Source organism: Eptatretus burgeri, chromosome 2 (assembly GCF_056783735.1).
Source record: "Eptatretus burgeri isolate ZD-2024b chromosome 2, Ebu_testis_v1, whole genome shotgun sequence".
Classification (NCBI taxonomy): domain Eukaryota; kingdom Metazoa; phylum Chordata; class Myxini; order Myxiniformes; family Myxinidae; genus Eptatretus; species Eptatretus burgeri.
In genome coordinates this window covers 109,593,075-109,613,770 of record NC_140962.1, presented here as the reverse complement: position 1 = coordinate 109,613,770, position 20,696 = coordinate 109,593,075, and the positions used below count along the sequence as shown (strand labels likewise).

At 46.3% G+C, this 20,696-nt stretch overlaps 1 protein-coding gene across 7 annotated transcripts in view; it reads left to right on the top strand.

Annotated features, from left to right (window-relative positions):
* The window catches only part of LOC147032810 (neuron navigator 2-like), a 254,665-nt gene that overhangs the window by 7,898 nt on the left and 226,071 nt on the right, over nt 1-20,696 (top strand). For 6 of the 7 annotated variants that reach the window (XM_085870682.1, XM_085870681.1, XM_085870680.1 and 3 more), the window contains exon 4: nt 11,863-12,276. In XM_085870682.1, the coding sequence (XP_085726808.1) occupies nt 11,863-12,276 (414 nt within the window). Of the gene's footprint in view, nt 1-5,098; nt 6,856-11,862; nt 12,277-20,696 lie in introns of those variants that run through there. The other variant, XM_085870685.1, reaches the window with a different exon arrangement.

Sequence of the window (20,696 nt, the reverse complement as noted above, 5' to 3'; positions counted from 1 at the left end):
GTCCTCAACCAGACCTCCCAGCTCCCAACCCCGTCCTCAATACCCCCCCCCCGAAAGCCTTAACCACCACCACCACCACCACCACCACCACCACCACCACCACCACCTTCATCACAGTAATGAAAGCTTGTGATTCTTCAGTAGAAATAGTGGATAAGTAAGCTAAATGGTAAAAAAAACAAAAACTTAAAAGGTCATGAGTAATGGAAAAAATATTATGCAACTGGAACTCCTTGGACAAAGATGTTGATAATGAAATGGGTTTTATGGTCCCTGGTTGAGTAGTCTTAGAGAAAATCATCAGATAGACTGACAGAGAAACAAACAAATAGAACAAGAGTGAGAATTACTTTGGTGGGGGGACGTGTATTGCTTTGGAATCAAGCCCCCTACCAATGTGATATTTTGTAAGTCCAAAAAGGGCGTAACTCTGTGAAAAATTGATTCTACTCTCCAAAACTCAAACTTGTTCTGCAATTGTTCTGTTCTTGTATGTGACAGCTTGGCTGCCAGGTAGCTTTCATTTCTTGCAAGCACAGCTGTGCCACTGATGCTGTGCCCCTCCCTTTACCAGTACACTGGTACTCATTTCACCAACCTCAGAAGGATGACGGGCTGGGTAAACCCCACCTGATTTTAATTCAGTGACCAACAGGGCTCAAACTCAGGACCCAAAGATTCCAAGCCAGCCACCCGAACCACCAAGCCAACACCAGGCTATGTTTTGTAACTTATCGTAATAAAGTGATGTACCAAGTTTCAGTTGAATAAGTGAGAGGGTATGGGGGAAAAGTCTGGAAAATCACGGGTGGGATGGACGGACGGACGGAGAGAAAACCAATAGTCCCCTCCGGTGAAACCGGTAGGGGACTAATAAGCGTATTTTTATATAAAATAGGGATTAAACCATAAGTTATGTCGGATTATTTATTTATATTGAACAATGAATAATTTTGGTGTTTGGGGAGAGGTAGGTTCAGGCAAGAGTGCGTATTGTTACGTTTGAGGGGAGGGGTATGCATTCAAAGGGTAATTAGGATGTTTAATTAGGTATGCCATGCTGTTCGAGTTGTACCAGGATCTCGATGTAATAAGTAGCAATTCAGTGGTGATAAATTGTCTAGGAAATGTCCATTTCTTTAAGGGGGGAAATGATAATCGTCACGTAATTAGATAGGGAGACGGGTTAGGGTAAGTGTTTATGCGTATCCCCTTTTAGTATTCCATGTAGGCTTGCTGTGACGTAACAGGACAGTGCTGCGGATGGCTCCGCCCCTTGATCACGATTGGCGGAAGGCGACGGCAGAGGGCCAATAAAAGGGCTCGATTGGAAGTGACGAGGACTCGAGTATAAAAAGGTCCTGTTCGGGAGAAGAAGAGGAGAAAGACTCATAAAAAGAAAGGGTCTGGTCGAGGCTGTTGGTCTCTGAGCGTGCTCTCTCGTTGCGCTGGTTCGTTCCTGGATTCATCGTGTCTCGTGGCCTTGCGGTGCCTCGTGCCTCACCTCGGTTGGCGCTGGAGTTCTGCTGCCTCGGAATACGGGACCGAACGGCGGGCGGACCTGCCTCCCTCTCCTGCTCGCATATTGGCGATAGAACTGGCTCCCTGGCGGCTGTGAGCGGTCTTGGGCCTACACCAGGAGGTCGACACCACCAGGAACCGCACCACGGTGGCTGGTTGGAGCTCACAGGCCGGAAACCGCGGTTCTGCGCGGAAGGGCTGACGGAACCTCGGCACCACCGTGTCTAGTGCCCCTGACGAGCGCAACACCAGCTTGTCCGGCACCAATCCAGTAACTGTTGCGTCGACACCACGGGCAAGCCTGACCACGAGCTACGTTGTGTGTGCGTGTGCGTGTGTGTGCGCGTGTGCGTGCGTGCGTGTGTGTGTGTGTGCGCGCGTGTGCGTGTGTGTGCGCGTGTGTGTGTGTGTGTGCGTGTGCACGTGCGTGCGTGTGTGTGTGCGCGTGTGCGTGTGTGTGCGCATGTGTGTGTGTGCGCGTGTGTGTGTGCGTGTGCACGTGCGTGCGCGTGTGTGCGCGTGTGTGTACGTGTGCGTGCGTGTGTGCGTGTGTGCACGCGTGTGTGCGTGCGCGTGTGTGTGTGTGTGTGTGTGTGTGTGTGTGTGTGTGTGTGTGTGTGTGTGTGTGTGTGTGTGTGTGTGTGTGTGTGTGTGTGTGTGTGTGTGTGTGTGTGTGTGTACCTGGCGCCTTAGAGGGTTTGAGATTTGTATATCCGTTGGAATTGTTTGTGTTTTCCCCATGCCCGAACCCACACAACCTCCCGTCGAATCACCCCGGATCCCTCCTCTTGCCGAGTCTTATTATTATTTCTGGTTAGAGAAGTAAACATTAACTCGGTGAAAAGCGACTCGTGCCACCTTCCTCGTCCCGTTTGCTGTAGAGCGATTAAAACCGCCATCTTGGGGTTATAAAAAAAATAAACCGCCTCCATCGTTTCGGCTCATTCTACGTTGGCGGGACCGTTCCAGTCCCGTGGACGTCACATTGGTGTCAGGGTGTCGGATGTTCGAACCCCTCTAAATTATATTTGGTATCGGGAGAATATACCAGGATTAAAATCTCGCCACGAATTGGAATATAAATCACTTCAGAAAAGCGCACGAGCACGGGAAAATTTTGGCGGGAGTTTTCAAATTAAATTTAATTGGTGGCAAACGGGACTTCTGCACCATGGCGGATGTGCAGTTGTTGGAGGAGGAAGGCCACGTGTCTGTCAGGGAGTCGTGGGAAGAAGGGAGAGACGGGGGTAGGATTGGAACCTCCCCCATTCCGAGCGTGGACCGTGCTTCATCGCCCGTAACGGAGCTGGCGGTGCCGGAAACCGGCGCGATGTCGATCTGAACAATGTTGGAACGTTTAATAGGGGACATGACGGCACAAATGGCAAATCAATTCGTGACACAGAGGGCAGAAATGACGGCACAGGGGACAGAAATGGCAAATCAATTCGTGACACAGAGGGCAGAAATGATGGCACAGGGGACAAATATGGCAGCACAGGGGACAGAAATGACAGATCAATTGGGGGTAATGGGGGAACAGTTGGGTGCACGGATTGATTTAATGGGAGATGAATTGGGGGAAAAGATGGAGAAAATGAAAACTGAGATGCAGGAATGTGTGGATGTTAAAATTGGGGGAAATACAATGTAAATTCGAGGATAGATTGGAGGAAACAAAGGTCGAAATTACATTGGAGGGGGAAAATAAACGGAAAACATTGGTCGATAAAATTGATGCAACGAGCATTCGGGTTGATAAAGTGGATTAAGGCCTGGAACGTCATCGTGCCTGTGTGGATGCTCGTATGCAGCTGCAAGTAGAAGAGTGGGGAGAGCTGAGGAAGCAAGGGATGAATTTGGCTGAGGAGGTAAAAGGATTGGAGGCTCATTTGGACGAACAAGCCAAAATTATGAGCCAAGAGGGAGACTTCGGTAAAGGCCTGGGAGAGCCGTGTTTTGTAAGAAGAGTGTCCGGGTTGGTTGAGGAGCAGCTACAAACTCGCGACGGAGCCTTGGAGGAGGTTGTGCGGGCCCAGAAGATCCTGCGGGAAGAGGTGAATCGGTCCATTCAACGTTTGGAACAGAAGGCAAAATTGACCCATGAGACCCTCACCACAAAACATCATTGGCCACAGGGGGCTCCGAAATTGGATACGCAGCCACAAGGGTGTTTGATCCCTGGGCTGGATTCGGACAAGGGAGAAACTGGGAAGCGGGCCACCGGGAAAGTGATCCCCCTGGTAAATTTTGACAGGTCAGGGAGCCTTGAAGCTTTTCTGACGCAATTTGAGTGTATTTCCCGACTAAACGGGTGGAATGAGCGGAACGTACAGGGAATTTGGTGGCAACGTTCCGGGGACCAGCCGCAGATGTGTTAAACGTGATCGCGGAGGGATGTTGACCAGCTCCCACATTTGCGAGGCGTTGAGCCGTCGGTTTGGGTTTGCAGCGAACTGTGATCTGGTGCGGGCCCAGCTCCAGCACCGCAGATTAAAGTCGGGCGAGACAGTGCAGGAGCTGGCACAGGACATTTACCAATCAGTTAGGATTGCGTATCGGGACCTTACAGTGGAGGCGTGGGACAGACTGGCACTCGAGAAATTTTAAGCTGCTCTGCCGGACCCTGAGGTCCGAGCGCTCGTGGAGTTACAGGATCCACCCACCGTTCACCGAGCGGCCGAGTGCGTGGCCACAACCTCATGGAGTCGGCCAGGTCGGGTGCCCGAGAGGCCAGCGGTGACGATCCGACAGGCGGAGATTCGGGATCAGGGAGGGGGGGGCTGGGAGAAATTGGCATTACCCAAATGTTTCAGGAAATTTGCCAGAAACTGTCAGGTTTGATAAGGGGTAATTCGGCAGTTGATGCGCCACAGCGGCGGGGTCCAGCCCAGCCAATAGAGCAATTCGATTATGGCCGAGGGGGTCCGGAACCGGAAGAGACATTACACCAATACCCATGGGGACCTTTTATGGGGAGTTGTTTCCGGTGCGGGCAAAGAGGACACGTGCAACGATATTGCCGGTACCCGGCGATGGAGGGACCCTCCAATAGACTTTTAGACTCGGAGAGGATGAATCCTCCTGCTGAACCGCCAGGTCTATCCGAGGTGCCCTTACATAGGTCGAGTCCGGAGATTACTGTCGGGGGTCGGGGAGACTAGATCGGGCTGAGCATATAGGGCCATGCTCGGCTGGTGAGATTGTGGCGAAGTGCCCTCCTTTGGTGAAAATAGTGAATTGTGGGAAAATTGGCATGGGTTTGTAAGTTCTGCTGGGTTTTAGAGTGACAATCGGGACAGTGGGTAATTGGTAACAAAGCGGGCACGAGTGGCTGTCCAATGGCTGGTGCGTGGATCGGGTGAGGAGAAGTGCTGTGTGAGTTGTTTCAAGTTAAGAAGTGAAATGTATGGTGCACACATTTATTTTTTATGGACATGGTGCGGTAACAGGGAAGGTCATGGTCGGTGAAGTGTTAGAAATGCAGATGTCACATGTAAGGCCGATGGGGTGGGGGAGTCATGTGGGTTTTGTGGGTGGGGATGATGTGCTTGTCCGCAGGGATTGCTGAGGCTCACGGTGAGCGGGAATTGCGACCCCCTTCAAGGAGATTCACCCCTGGTGGCTGATGGTGACAGTGACTGGAGGCAACTGGGAGAGGGTCTGGTTGGGCGACCAAGGCGGGTAGGACCTTGGCGACCCAGGAAGGCCAGAGGAGCCAGTGAGACCCCTTCCAGTGTGTTGTACGGGGTTAGAGCTGATGGCTTCCAGGGGGGTGGGAATCAAAGGGAGCGGGGCGGAGAAACGTCCGGGTTGGACTAAAGCTTACCTGTGGGCATGGTTGCACCTCAGATGCCCCCATCATCTTGTGGTAACCCACCCCATGGCCATGACGGGATTCAGCCTGCAATCATTGAAATGGTGACCATGACCTAGAAATGTGATGATGACCATGGTATGAGTGTTGTGAAGATGTGTGTCCCACTCGATCCCGCACAACTTGACATGTGCAGCAAGGGCATGATGTCCGCATAATTTTGGGGTGAAGCACATTTGAAAATTGGCTCCCCAGGTAACGCTGGGTCTATTAGCATCCACTGGGGGACGCGGTCGCGTGTAAATATCCCGTGAATAGTGTCGTTAAGGCTTAGAGTGGGGATGTAAAGTATAAGTGTTGTGTTTTTGTGGAACCTTTTGTTTCTCCTCCCCAGATCACTGGAAGAGTGTTGGACAGGAGCGATGATCCAGAGGATGGAGTGCAACTTCGCTCAGTGCTATCATGTGATGAAATAAAATAAATAAATAAAAAGTGGAATGATTGTTTAGGTGAGGATAAGGCCATAAGGGGGTAGTACATTAAGCACGATAGGTAAGTTAGCTGCGGCTCGCTGCCCATTGCCCCTCCTACTTTATTTTGTTAGGTTAAATAGGTGTGAGTCAGTAAGTGTTAAGGCTGGTACGGTAGCGCCTGTGATATACCTTGCAGGAGCTGCGGTACCAGAGGAGGGGGCAGTGTTACGTCTGAGGGGAGGGGTATGCATTGAAAGGGTAATTTGGATGTTTAATTAGGTATGCCATGCTGTTCGAGTTGTGCCAGGATCTCGATGTAATAAGTAGCAATTCAGTGGTGATAAATTGTCGAGTAAATGTCCATTTCTTTAAGGGGGAAATGATAATTGTCACATAATTAAATAGGGAGACTGGTTCGGGTAAGTGTTTATGCGTATCCCCTTTTAGTATTCCCTGTAGGCTTGCTGTGACGTAACAGGACAGTGCTGCAGATGGCTCCGCCCCTTGATCACGATTGACGGAAGGTGACAGCAGAGGGCCAATAAAAGGGCTCGATTGGAAGTGACGAGGACTCGAGTATAAAAAGGTTCTGTTCCGGAGAAGAAGAGGAGAAAGAGTCATAAAAAGAAAGGGCCTGGTCAAGGCTGTTGGTGTCTGAGCGCACTCTCTCGTTGCGCTGGTTCGTTCCTGGATTCATCGTGTCTCGTGGCCTTGCTGTGCCTCGTGCCTCACCTCGGTTGGCTCTGGAGTTCTGCTGGCTCGGAGTACGGGACCGAACGGCGGGCGGGCCTGCCTCCCTCTCCTGCTCGCATCTTGGCGCCAGAACTGGCTCCCTGGCGGCTGTGAGCGGACTTGGGCCTACACCAGGAGGTCGACACCAATACGAACAGCACCACGGTGGCTGGTTGGAGCTCACACGCCGGAAACCGCAGCTCTGCGCGGAAGGGTTGACGGAACTTCGGCACCACCGTGTCTCCTGCCCCTGACGGGCGCAACGCCAGCCCGTCCGGCACCAATCCAGTGACTGTTACGTCGACACCACAGGCAAGCCTGACCACGAGCTACTGTGTGTGTGTGTGTGTGTGTGTGTGTGTGTGTGTGTGTGTGTGTGTGTGTGTGTGTGTCTGTGCGTGCACGTGCGCGTGCGTGCGTGTGTGTACCTGGCGCCTTGGAGGGTTTGAGATTTGTATATCCATTGGAATTGGTTGTGTTTCCCCCACGCCCGAATCCACCCCACCTCCCGTCGAATTGCCCCCGGATCCCTCCTCTTGCCGAGTCTTATTATCGTTCTGGTTCGAGAAATAAACATTATTAACTCAGTGAAAAGTGACTCGTGCCACCTTCCTCGTCCCGTTTGCTGGAGAGCGATTAAAACCGCCATCCTCGGGTTATAAAAAATAAACCGCCTCCATCGTTTCGGCTCATTCTACGTTGGCGGAACTATTCAAGTCCCGTGGACATCCCAGTATGTACATTGTGGATATACAGGAAGACAGGAATTGGGTTGACGTTGTAGCGTATGTATGAATACCGATCCTTATACTGTATTTACTCTCTATTTGTGATTGTTCTGCAAATTAAAAAAAAAAAACCTCTCGACTGTTTCTTTTTTGAAACATGCGAAATCGAATTGCACGTTTGTGAGTCCTCCATCCGAAATTTGAAATGACTGTGATTTAACAGATGACCAGATATAATTATTGATCTAAAAATAGTCTTTTGAAGATGAGTTCTCCATGACAGACATGTCAAAACGCCTTCTAGAGTTTTAACAATCTTAGGAACGTCTTTTAATATGAATTCAAATTATTTTGTTTATTTGAATGTTCCGAGGTTTTATGCAGTTGTTATAGTCAGAGTGGTTTTAAAATTTTTTTATTTCAACAACAAAATTGAGAGTATTTTGTCAGACTACTTGGTCCATATATTAAGTTGTAAGCTTTTTCCATGACTTGAGGAATAAACTTCCAACTGTTTGTTCATCTGGTTTATAACAACATTGCAACAATACCCTTACCTACTTAGTTGAAGTGATGGTGGGTAAATTTTGTTTGACACCACACATAGGAATCATGTTTCATGCATTTGTGTGGCACATCAGAGAAATGAAATAATCTCTGGTTTTGTTTTACATTCCATTTGGAGTGAAGGAAACCAAACGTTACTCTGGAAAGCCACAGTAAACGTACGACTTCAATCAAACCAGAATGCATTACGTCGCTCATCTCAAAGATGAACTAGAACGGGCACTCAGTAGAGCGCATACCTTCGCCAACGCGACATTTTACCCCCCCCCCCCCAGAAACCGTTGATTGTGAGGGTATTTAATCCCATACCACATCTGCCATCTCATATGTGTTATGATCGCTTAAAAACATTAAATTTCCTGCTGTTTGACACCGATTCACGTCCATTGTACAATTTCTGTATGAACTCCCTGACCTTTTTGGGTGTCGGTGTCAAGTCAATCTGATGACAACTGGTCACATTTTAAGAAATCAAATATTACACATCATAGGATAGGGAATTGAATTCTAAACATTTTGAATCTACTTGCATGTGAATTGTATAAGAATTGACCACGTTATGATAAAGGTCATTGACCCCCCTGACCTTTGACCCAAACCGCTAACAAACGTCATACGTCATTGTGTCACATTGTATATCACAAGATTGGGCATTGAATTCACAACATTTTGGCATTGGTTGCATGCAAATTGGATAAAAATCGACCGCACTATGGCAAAATGACGATTTTGACCTTTTCATGACCTTGACCTTTGTACTCTTAATTTTGTAATTGGTATTAGAGTGTGGGGAACAGAACAGTCAACATTTTGGTGTTGGTTTCATGCAAATCGGATAAGAATTGACCGTGCTATGACTAAAACCGCACATTTTGCAATGTCGTGACCCCCCCTGACCTTTGACTCCCAACCGCTAATAAGGGTTATTACGTCATTGTGTCATGTCACATATCACAAGATGGGGCATTGAATTCTGAACATTTTGGCATTAGTTGCATGCAAATTGGATACCAATTGACCGCGCTATGGTAAAAAGACGATTTTGACCTTTTCATGACCTTGACCTTTGACCCGATCGCTCCCAAAATCTAATCAAATGATCCTCGGATAATAACCAATCATCCCACCAAATTTGCTGCGATTCAGTTCAATACTTTTGGAGTTATGCGAATAACAAACAAATAAACAAACACACATATTCACAAATAAATAAATAAATAAATACACAGCGATCAAAACATAACCTTCGCAACAAAGTTTGCGAAGGTAAAAATCTGAACCGTTTCCCTCTTCCAAGACCTAGTTGCAGCTGGTGAAGTCTGTCTCTCGTGTGTTCACTGCCTCCAATCGCTCACTCTATGGATGGCTCAGCAGTAGACGCTGCGCGTGACGAGGCAGAATGTGTTGAGCTCGGGATTTTCTTTTCAAGTGAGAGTTCCGAAACCAATCCCTCTGCTTTGCATCTTTGTCTTCCCTTAGCCACTGCCACACTTAGATGTTTTGTGGTTTCTTCCTGGGAATGTCAACAAGTTTCTGGATGATCTTGAGGTTCTGATGGTATCAGTGCCCGGGTTCTCACGAAATACTCCACCAAACTGGCACTTCTTCTGTCAGTTCTTTCCACCATGTCATTAACTCCAGGCACTCTTCAAAATGCCTGGAAGACAGCCAATATCACCTCCATACCCTTTGTCCTCTCACAGTATTGGATGGAGGCCATGAGTGAGAAATAAGATGTCTGGGTTAAATGGGAAAACAGGTAAAAACGCAAAGCAGGTGGACTTGGACTTAATCCAGAGGTGGATCGAGATATTTGGTGATCATGGTGACCATATGGATTTTCCAGCGTAAGGATATATCCGAGTGGCTAATCTCAAAAAAATCGCAACTGAACGATTTTACATCTGAGCCGAGGCCTCATAATGTCACACATGTCATTTACGGAAAGCAAATCAACAAACCATTTCTATTATTCTGGACAATGTCATGCAAAAAAAAAAAAAAACCTCAAAAAGCAAAGGAGAGAAGTAATGAAAACAAGGCTGTCAGGTAACACTTGCTTCATGATTAACAGATTAACTTTTCTTAATGGAGTTCTCTCATCTCCTCTTCCTATCCAGGCTGGAGTTCCTCAAGGCAGTGTTCTTTACAAGGAATTACAAGGAAATGTTTGCACAGGAGGAGGCCATTCGGCCCATCATGACAAAACCACACCAATACCACATTTTAAAAAGATATCCATCAATACCCATTCCCTTCTTGTGCAGCCTTTTGGCTGCGACACTGGTTCTCATTTCACTGAGCTCGGAAGGATGACAGGATGAGTCAACACCCTGGTGTTAATTCAGCGGCAGACAGGGCTTGAACTCAGGACCCCAGGATCCCAAGCCGCCACCCTAACCACTGAGCCAACACCAGGCACCATTCTTGGCCCTGTGCTTTTTTCTGGTTTTCATCAAGGATCTCTCTAACTCTGGAATACCCTCTTTACATCTTCGCTGATGACTCCACCCTCTGCCGTACCATCGGTCATCCCTCAGGTTGTCAAGCAGCAGCCTCTTCGCTCTCTGCAGATCTGGATAAATTCACAAGCTCGTCCAACATGTGGAACATGTCTTTCACTCATGACAAATCTCACACTCTCACTATGTCTCTCCGAAAGAACCATCTGGAAACCTCCCCATCTACTTTCTCAACAATCCCTTTGAAGAATTACTTTCATTCAAGCTTTTGGGCCTCACTATCTGCCATGATCTTTCCTGGGAAAGGCACGTTTCCAAGCTTGCCTCCAAAGCCAGTCGTCGACTGGGCATCTTACGTCATGCAAAGTCCTTTCTTGGAACACCTGAGCTCCTAACCACATACAAAGCTTTCATCCCCAGCCTGATGGACTGCTGCTCTCCCCTATTGGGTGGTGCACCTGCCTCACACCTGGCTCGACTTCACTCTGTGGAAACCAAGGCAATTAAAATTATTGGTACCTCCCGTGATGAAGCTGAGTCTTTAGGCCTCTCCCTCTCTCACCGCAGGAAGGTCGGTGGTCTTTCTCACCTGTCTGTCTCACCTATAGTTGTGCAGAGTGCTCAGGGTCTGCCAGCAACCCCCTTCTGGTGAAACTGCCAACATCAAGAATCACTGCTCACCTTCACTCTTTCATTCCTCTTCTTCCTTGCCCCTGGAGCAGACTCCCACACTCTCAGCCATCCCACTCCTCCCTCTAGGTCTTCAAAACAGCTGTTCACCACCATCTCTTATCTTCCCCCATGCAAAACCATAATCTTTTCTACCCCCGTTAATCCACCCCAAACCCACCTCCTTCACATTCCCTGCTTTCCTTCCTGAAAGTCCCTGTGGTGTCCATCTTGTATTCCCCATGTACCCCACCCCATCCCTCTCCCTTCCACAGATCTCCTAATGTCTCTGCTCCCCACTCGTTTGTGCTTCCCTTTCCCACCCCTTTTGTCTCCTGCTCTTCTTGTTATATGTTCTGGGTGTTCGCTCTTGTACGAGCCTTGACATGTATGCAAAATAACAGACTTCATCAACATTAAATTGTCCGAATGTAAACAAAACGTCCAACCCATTCACTTTGTGATAATAATAGCATGATTGGCAGTTGTTGTTTTGCTTTTCTTCATCCTTGTTCCCTTTTTTTTTTGTTCTTGTAAAAGGAGAGCGGTCTTGATACCATGGATCTGACTGTTTGATCTTCGACTATCATCAAACTTAAGTTAAAAGCAAATTGTGCACATTAATGTTGGCAAAAACAACACTCAGAGCACAGATGCATCTTAAACAAATAAGCAGTTTGGTTGAAATCGTCTTTTTGTAAATGCAAGAACAGTTACGTTGGAAAATATGAGCATAATATATGCCGAGCCTGAAAACTGCCCGCCAATGACTTGTCTTACAATCCCTCAGCAAAGCCCTCATCAGGACGGTTCCACAAATATTACATAATTTGTGAAAAGTGTCTGGAGTTGAATCATCTCATTAACAATGTTTTCCTCCACAACCCTTGCAGTACACTTGAGACGACTTTTGACAGCAGTGTCACAACAGAGGTGAGCGGGCGTGGCATGGGAGGTCGAACCACTGCCACAGCCCCCTTGTCATGGCGCTTGGCACAGGCCGCCAGTCCTCGGCTGCAAGCTGGGGATGCACCCTCGTTGGGCAATGGCTACCCTCCCCGTACCAATGCTAACCGGTTTGCACAGCCAGAAGCGACGGGAGTGGCAACTGGTGCTCCAGCAACAGTAGGACGCTTCCTGAGACGAGGCCCATGCCCCTCAGGCCAAGTTGGTGGAGTCTCTACAGATTCCGCAGAACGAAAGGGAGAAGATATTGGAGCACCTGCAATCGGAGGAGATGTGGCAGGATACATGAGTGATGGTGATGTCTTGGGGAAGAGTCTCAGGGGCGAAGAAATGCCCAGTGGGTAAGTTATTTGGTTGGAGTTTGGGGCTGTTGGTAAATAGCGTGGTTAATTACCTCCGCCACCGAAGTTGAAGGAGTTTATGTTTTCACCTCTTTCTGTCTGCTTGGTTGTTTGTTTGTTTGTGTGTAGGATATCTCAAAAAAGTTGTGGACGGATCTGGATGAAATTTTGTGTACAGGTTTGGTGTTTGACAAGGACGAATTCTTTAGATTTTATTGAAGATCTGGATCCGGATCCGACTACTACAATTTTTTAAGTGATTCTTCACCATTGAGTGATTGGGCCAAAAGTGATACATGAGCATGACATCTCAAAAAGTTGTGGACGCATTCGGATGAAACTTGGTGGACATGTTGGGCGTGTGACAAGGAAGAATTGATTCAATTTTGTTGAAGATCTGAATCCCGATCCGGTTCTGATCATTTTAAAGTGATTCTCCACCATTGAGAGATAGTGCTAAACCGATATACAGCAGGATATCTCAAAAAGTTGTGGATGGATTCGGACGAAACTTGGTGGACACGTTGTGTGTGCTGCAAGGACGAATTGATTCGATTCTGGTGAAGCTGTTAGATAGATAGAAAACGAGATAGTACTGCGTAGCATGATATTTCACAAATGTATTGGGCCCGATATGTTCTCGTGGATCAAGTATTGTGTGGCGGAGGTGTGCGCATTACCGAGTGCTCTTCTAGTTTGAAAATGTAAAGGGGAGAAAATGTTTGTGGCTGCTGTATTACACACCTCTCATTTTGGGAAGGGTTAACCATCCCTGAATAATTATTTTTTTACGTGTGTCATGTTACTGCATTTTTGATACTTATAATGGAAATGCTACAAAAGTGTCAAAAAGTAAAACAGACAGACAGGACAGGGGTGAAGACATAACCTCTGGCCATCTTTGATGGTGGAGCTAAGGCCTAGGTCACATTTGCTATACAGTGGCCGTACGCCCTCTGAATTGACAGAAACGTGTGGTGGCCGCAGAGAAACTGAGGTGGCCTCAGGGAGGCCCTACGCCGTTTGGCTATATTTTACAGGCCGTAGGGGCGCCGTGGAATTATTGCGCGGAGTTATAACTTTTTTTCATTTCTACGTTCGCCGTAGCAATTCGACAAGCCAAGCTATGACGTAGATGTGTTCCACGTCGACCGTACGTAGGGCGTACGGTGGCCTTGCGTTATTCGTGCGGCTGCCGTAAGCTCTTCTCAATGAAAAATGAATTTTCCCAACCCCCAAAAAATTACGGCGGCCGCACTATTTCCACGGTCGCCGTATGGTGGCCTTGCGGTCTGTGTGACTACCTGCGGGCAACGCAGGGTCGACGCACGGTTTCCCTACGCCCGCCGTGCACCTACGTACGGCCTCCGTGGCAGTCTGCGTCGACCGTGCGTCCACCGTGCGCTACCGCTAGAGATCGGAGTATAGTTGTTTGCCTATACCGTGGTGCCCCCAGAATCCCAATTTCATTCGTTCCAGGAGGCTGTTCGGATTGCAAAAAGTTCGGATTCCAAAAATATTTTCCCAATAAGAAATAATGGAGTGAATTAATCCATTCGTGGACGCAAAGAAAACCCACTTTCAAGACACTTTAAACTGAAATTCCCCATGTTTAAGATAAAATAAGATGAGTAAATGACCTTCGGTGGCGGTGTATTGTATGTGAACTGGTACAATCACCAATCCAAAGGTCCACACAGGCTCGAGCTCCGGCCTGGGTTCCGATCGCTCGCGCACTCTGCGAGAGCGCTGCCCCCAGGGCAGCTCATCAAACATGATGCCCGCAGAACCACAATCACTTTCATCAAACGCATCGGGCTGACGTAATCATGGAGATTCCAAATTACAACCGGTTTTGCTGTGAAATTCAATCCTTGCCCGACAGTCCGTCACACCACGTGATCGGGTTGCTTTTTTGTTATTAATTAAAACACAAGATGATTAAAAAAACAACCATCACAAATGAAGGTGAAAACACGAGGTAAGGTCAAAGTCACATCAGGCTCGGCGGCCGGAGGGTCTACAAAATGTACGGGCACTAGCAATTATAAAGCGGCCGCAGTATTTCCACAGTCACACAATGTAGCAGTCACATATGTTTTTGGCTCGGCGTTGTTCTTTTTCGTGTGAAGACAAAACCTTAATCTCTCGGACTTGGCTCTTGTATACACAAGATCCGGATCTCCTTCAATACTGAGCACATGTGCACATCCTCACATAGACGATGCCTTTTGAGAGCGTCTATCATCAACTTTTAAATATATTCGGACATTTTCTGTAAAGTTTCGAAAAGTTGACGTTACTATTTAAAGATTATTCCATTTATCGTGTTATAATTTCGTAAATACATTATATATTTCGTAAATACGTAAATACATGATGACGGGTTTCGCTATTGCCTTAATGAAGGCACGTGACGAAATATCGGAAGTTGTTGTTGTTGCTTTTTAAAAATATATATATATTTTTTTTTAGCCGACAAAACCTTTAGGCTTTGGACGCTGCTCTTGGACACATTTGTCCTTGTTATTTTTCGGGTAGCCGCACTGCGTATTTATAAATTGTGGAGACCAAAAACATGGGTGTGCCGTACGGTCTTTGATTTGATGTCGCACGGTGACCTTAGGGCGTTCCTGCGGTGGCCATAGAATTTTGAAGGCAGACGCAAGGTGCCCGCAAGGCGACCGCAGGGGGACCTTAAGCCGAATGTGCGGCCAGACGGATGGTAACGAATGGGTTAATTATTATTATTTTTTTTTTACCAGTTCTTTTGTTTCGGTTTGTCGAATTTCTTCAGCGAACGTAGAAATGAAAAAAAGGTATAACTCCGCGTTATAATTCCACGGCGACCTTACGACCTGTAAAATATAGCCATACGGCGTAGGGCCACCCTGAGGCCACCTCAGTTTCTCTGCGGCCGCCACACGTTTCTGTCAATTCAGAGGGCGTACGGCCACCGTATCCTCGCCGTAGAGCAAATGTGACTGAGGCCTAAAGTATCGATCGACACACGAGAGATGCTTTCACGAGGACTTCCACCGACGAACTGAATGAACAAAGCGCGAAGATGCGGCTCGAACAGGTGGGGGAGACACGTGAACAAACATGAACGCTACGTTGTGTTCGGTTTTTTTAAAATGTATTCGGTTTTGAAGGCAAAATTTTCTCAAATCTTTTTCGGATTACAATTTGTTCAAACAATGGGGCGTTCGGATTCTGGGGGACCACGGTATATTATAGTTATAGTATATTCAGTTATATATATATATATATATATATATATATACTGGTATATTTTTATTTCAGTAAAAAAAAGGACTGGTATATATACCCACTCATTACCATCTGTCTGGCCGCACGTTCACCTTAGGGCCCCCTGCGGTCGCCTTGCGGTCACCTTGAGGTCTCCTTGCGTCTGCCTTGAAAATTCTATGGCCGCCGCAGCGACGCCCTAAGGTCACCGTGCGACATCAAATCACAGACCGTACGGCACCCCCACGTTTTCGGTCTCCACAATTTCTAAATACGCCGTGCAGCTACCCGAAAAATAAAAACACATGTGACTGCTACATTGTGTGACCATGGAAATACTGCGGCCGCCGTATAATTGCTAGTGGCCGCAGATTTTGGAGACCGCACGGCCGCCGTGGCAAATGTGACCTAGAGCCTAATTAAGATAAACTTTCAATTCAACTCCTGCACTTGCTATTTAATCAAAAGAACAGTGATTGAAGCTTGCAGAGATTTCATCATGCTGGTGTAGTAGGTTGTGGTGGAGAAAAATTCTCAAGTTACAAAAATTCAACTTGGTCGCTTATGTGATGAGAGAACTGATAAATGTTTGTTAATTCAAATACAGAGTGTGGTTGGCCAATTATCCAAATTGCCACAAGTCCTACACCTCGTCATAAATCAGACGAGGCAAATGGTTGACGTTTGTGGTCAATAATAATTATTCTCTTTCTCATATTACACTTCCTCTATTGGAGGCAATTTTGTATGATGACGCTGACCATCAAACATTATTTCCCGCAAAAAAATCGTGCAGCAATCATGCGCACTGCAAGCCTGCAGATGTGAGTGAGGGGGGGGGGGGGGCATTACGTCCAATGATCATCACAACAAATAGGACCGTGTTGTTCCAAAGAGGTGTAAGTGATTTGTCTCCATTAGAAATGTAACTACTGTGTTATGCTGCATTCATTAGAAGCATCAGGCTCAAATGATGCACAAAATCCCATTACATGTGTTACTTAGTTGAATTTTTGGGGGTTACTGTCACTGGCATATGTAATATTATCAGACTCGGTGGTTTAATGATTAGATAATCCTCTGTATGTCTGGAATAATTCAAAACACAACTAGTCATACCAAACACTTTAAAAATGGTGCAAGAGAACAGGTAATCCCCATAGGTTAGCATCCATGGGGAGGAAGAATTTCCACCTTGGGAAATGTCCCGCTGAGAGCGGTGAGAAGGGCGGCAGTCCCGGCACCATTGTTGTGGCATCGTTGGTACCCAAAATGCCCTGGGAAACGATGACACTTCCCCCAAGCACAGCTGCTGTGTTTGTCTCATCTAACAGTCCTGTGTTTTGTCTCGTGTATTCATCTGTATGTCATTGTGTGTGAGATGTACGTATGGCTGCTCCGCTCTGAGCCTTAGAACCTGTAAATAATAATGAAACAAATCTGTATTTTATCACTTATAAGCATGTCAGACCTGTCTCTTCACTGACACATTAAATCAAAAGACAGACAACATGTTGCACTTCACAAACATGTTGAATATGCACACTGTGAGTCTCAATGAGAATGTAAAATGAAGTGAAACACAAAAACAATGAACGTTTATAACGGTTGCTGTTGCTGTGATTGTTGCTTGTGTACTATTTTTGTGTACATGTATCACACTTTATTATAAAAGGTTCTAGTGGAGTGGCTGAAGTCCAAATTTAAACTGGAAGGGCACTCGGTCGAGCGCATACCCCCGCCAGGCTGGTTAGTTTATGTATTGTATCCCACTGATAGGCTGGATCTGGATTCAAACCTGAACTAAAATTTAATCGGATAGCTCTTGTTACTTAACCAACTCACTCACCAAGTTTCATCCGAATCCGTCCATAACTTTTTGAAATATCGTGCTATATGTTGTTTTAGCAGTGTCACTCAATGGTGAAGAATCAATTAAAAAATTATTGGATCTGGATCTGGATCCTGATCTGCACAAAAATCGAATCCGTTCTTCCTTGTTACATACCCAACTTTCCCACCAAGTTTCGTCCAAATCCATCCACGAATTTTTGAGATATCCTGCGATATGTCATGTTTGGCCCGATCTCCCAATGGTGAAGATTCACTAAAAAAAATTCTCAGATTCAGATCCGGATTCGGATCTTCACCAAAATCTATTAATTTCGTTTCTGTCACATACCCAATCACTCCACAAAATTTCGTCCAAATCCGTCCACAACTTTTTGAGATATTTTGTTCACCGACAAACAGACACGCCGGAAGGCGGCGATGGGTCACCGAGCATGGAAACTATAAGATATAGAGCAAAATGGATGTCATGTAGCTGATAGGAATCACCTTAAGATGATGCATATCAAATCTCATCGAGTTCCATCTACTGATAACTACTCGGTATCCATTTGAATGAAAAGTACCGAAAATGCGGTTTGAAATCGGAAATCCCCAAAGTTTGAGGGGGTGCTGTGGGTGAACAAAGATCTAAATCGAAAATCGGCTCGATCGATTGTGCACAATGTATTCCAGACGATTAGTGTGAATTTTCATGACCATCTGACCATAACCCAAGGAGGAGTAGCATTTGGCGCGAAGGCACCTCCAGCTCTCGCATATTATTGATTTTTGCACTAATTGACCTTTGACCCCTGACCTAAGCGAAATCGGTAAATATGTCCTGAGGCAAAGTTGTAGTACTCATTGAGTACCATGAACCTGCAAAGTTTCATTCGTATCGATGCACTCACCTGGTCGCTAGGGGGCCTCCAATTTTCACGCATGCCCTAATTGTAGGGGGCGCTGCGGGTAAAGTATTCCATATATCACAAAAACCGGAATATATTTGATAGAGCATCACCTGTAGATCATTCGTGTCAAATTTCATAACCCTACATGGGATAATGGCTTTCGGAATCGATTTCGCGTGAACGGTACCGATTTTGAAGGTTTTTCGGTTGTTGCTAGGGAACCAAGGCGTCCCAAGCAACCATCACAATTTCTAAAGCACTAGGTCATAAGATGTACCTACCACCCGAGTTTGGTCAAAATCCGCCCACGTTTACTACCAATTATGCTGATGACAAACGAACAAACATCCAAACAAACAGACAGAATTACTGACAATAAGGGTCACCTATTTTGGCGACCCAACACCTATTTTGGCGACCCAACACCTATTTTGGCGACCCAACACCTATTTCGGCGACCCAACAGACAGGGGTAAAAACACAACCCCCATTTGGTGGGCGGGGGTCATGATATGTGAAATGCTGGCGCAAAGCACCAAATTTGACACAGTTGTACTATAGAACCATGCAAAACTTTTGAGAGAGGACTGCCTGATTTTCAAGGTCAAGGTCAAAGGTCAAATTATGTTTGTCATGTTTTTGTCATATCCAGCTGATATCCAACATACAAACATGATCTAGATGTTTAAAGCAACATTTTTGGGGTCAAAGAATCCACTTCTGCTCTGGGAAATAATGTCGGTGACAGTCAATTTGGATCTCAAGGTCAGATCAAGGTATATAAACATGAAATTCGACAATCGATGCCAAAATGAACAAATACGTACTGTATATATCCACAGAGACATTTTTCTGCAGGTATGTAATCTGACATTGAACACAATGACAGACAATGCGTGCCAACATTTATAGAGGCAGTGGCATTCATCCCACTTTATTCAACATATTATAAATATTTGTGATTAAGAGGTAAACAAACAATACAGTGACTATCTCGTAATACCTTCCAATTACAATGACACGAGTCTTTTCTTATCCCTCACAATGTCTGCGGAAGAGACACAGTGCTGTGCATGTCAGCCCCTGCATTCCTGCAGTTGCAATTCTCTGAACGACTGGGTTCCACCTTGCAGCCATATTTCATTAGTTCTTGACAAGCAACAGCAGCAGCTGGTGGGGTTGTCCAGATTGGATACCACCTGGTGTCGGCTTTGGTCCACCCAAAGCCTTCAGAATTTGATGCAGCTATGATGGGCTTCAGACTCTCTCTCCAAATATGGCTTGCTACATGCATCGGTTTACATGATGGAGCAGTGCTGTCCTGGTTGGAGGAAGCTTTTCCATTCGCTTCACTCTCCTTGGGAACAGCTTCTCTCGAAGATCGTTCACCTTAACACGTCTGGTCATGTTATCAACGTGGTGCAGCTAAACTGCTCAATCATTACTAATGCTGCAGATATAATTTCGTGTGGACCTGATTGTGAATCCTTTTGTCGCTGTCATCTCGGCTTTCCGTGTTTTCCAAGCTGACTCTTTGTCTTTATCACTGAACTGTGTTGTTGCATCAGAGCCGGACAAGGCATGTCAAAATGGCGGAGCATGAGCTTTGTCCTCCTCTCGTTTTTGGCAGATATAATTGAGAGTACTTTCACCATCGGACTGTTCCTGGCACTTATCTGGGTCGTGCATCAGAAGTTTGTGTTTTAAGCCATGTGTTGTTTTTTGTTTTCTGATCCCATAATTCAGCAAGGCGAATTTCATATTCTTTGTGCAAGTCTTCTAATCGGAATGTGTCAGCACCCTCCTCCACACGACTATCAATGAAGGATACCTACCTTTTCAGCCAATATCCTTCATTCTGTCATTGGCTGGCTCTCTCTCTCTCTCTCTCTCTCTCTCTCTCTCTCTCTCTCTCTCTCTCTCTCTCTCTCTCTCTCTCTCTCTCTCTCTCTCTCTCTCTCTCTCTCTCTCTCTCTCTCTCTCTCTCTCTCTCTCTCTCTCTCTCTCTCTCTCTCTCTCTCTCTCTCTCTCTCTCTCTCTCTCTCTCTCTCTCTCTCTCTCTCTATCTCTCTATCTCTCTATCTCTCTATCTCTCTATCTCTCTATCTCTCTATCTCTCTATCTCTCTATCTCTCTATCTCTCTATCTCTCTATCTCTCTATCTCTCTATCTCTCTAATCTCTCTCAATCTCTCTCAATCTCTCTCAATCTCTCTAAATCTCTCTCAATCTCTCTCAATCTCTCTCAATCTCTCTCAATCTCTCTCAATCTCTCTCAATCTCTCTCAATCTCTCTCAATCTCTCTCAATCTCTCTCAATCTCTCTCAATCTCTCTCAATCTCTCTCAATCTCTCTCAATCTCTCTCAATCTCTCTCTTTCTCTCTTTCTCTCTTTCTCTCTCTCTCTCTCTCTCTCTCTCTCTC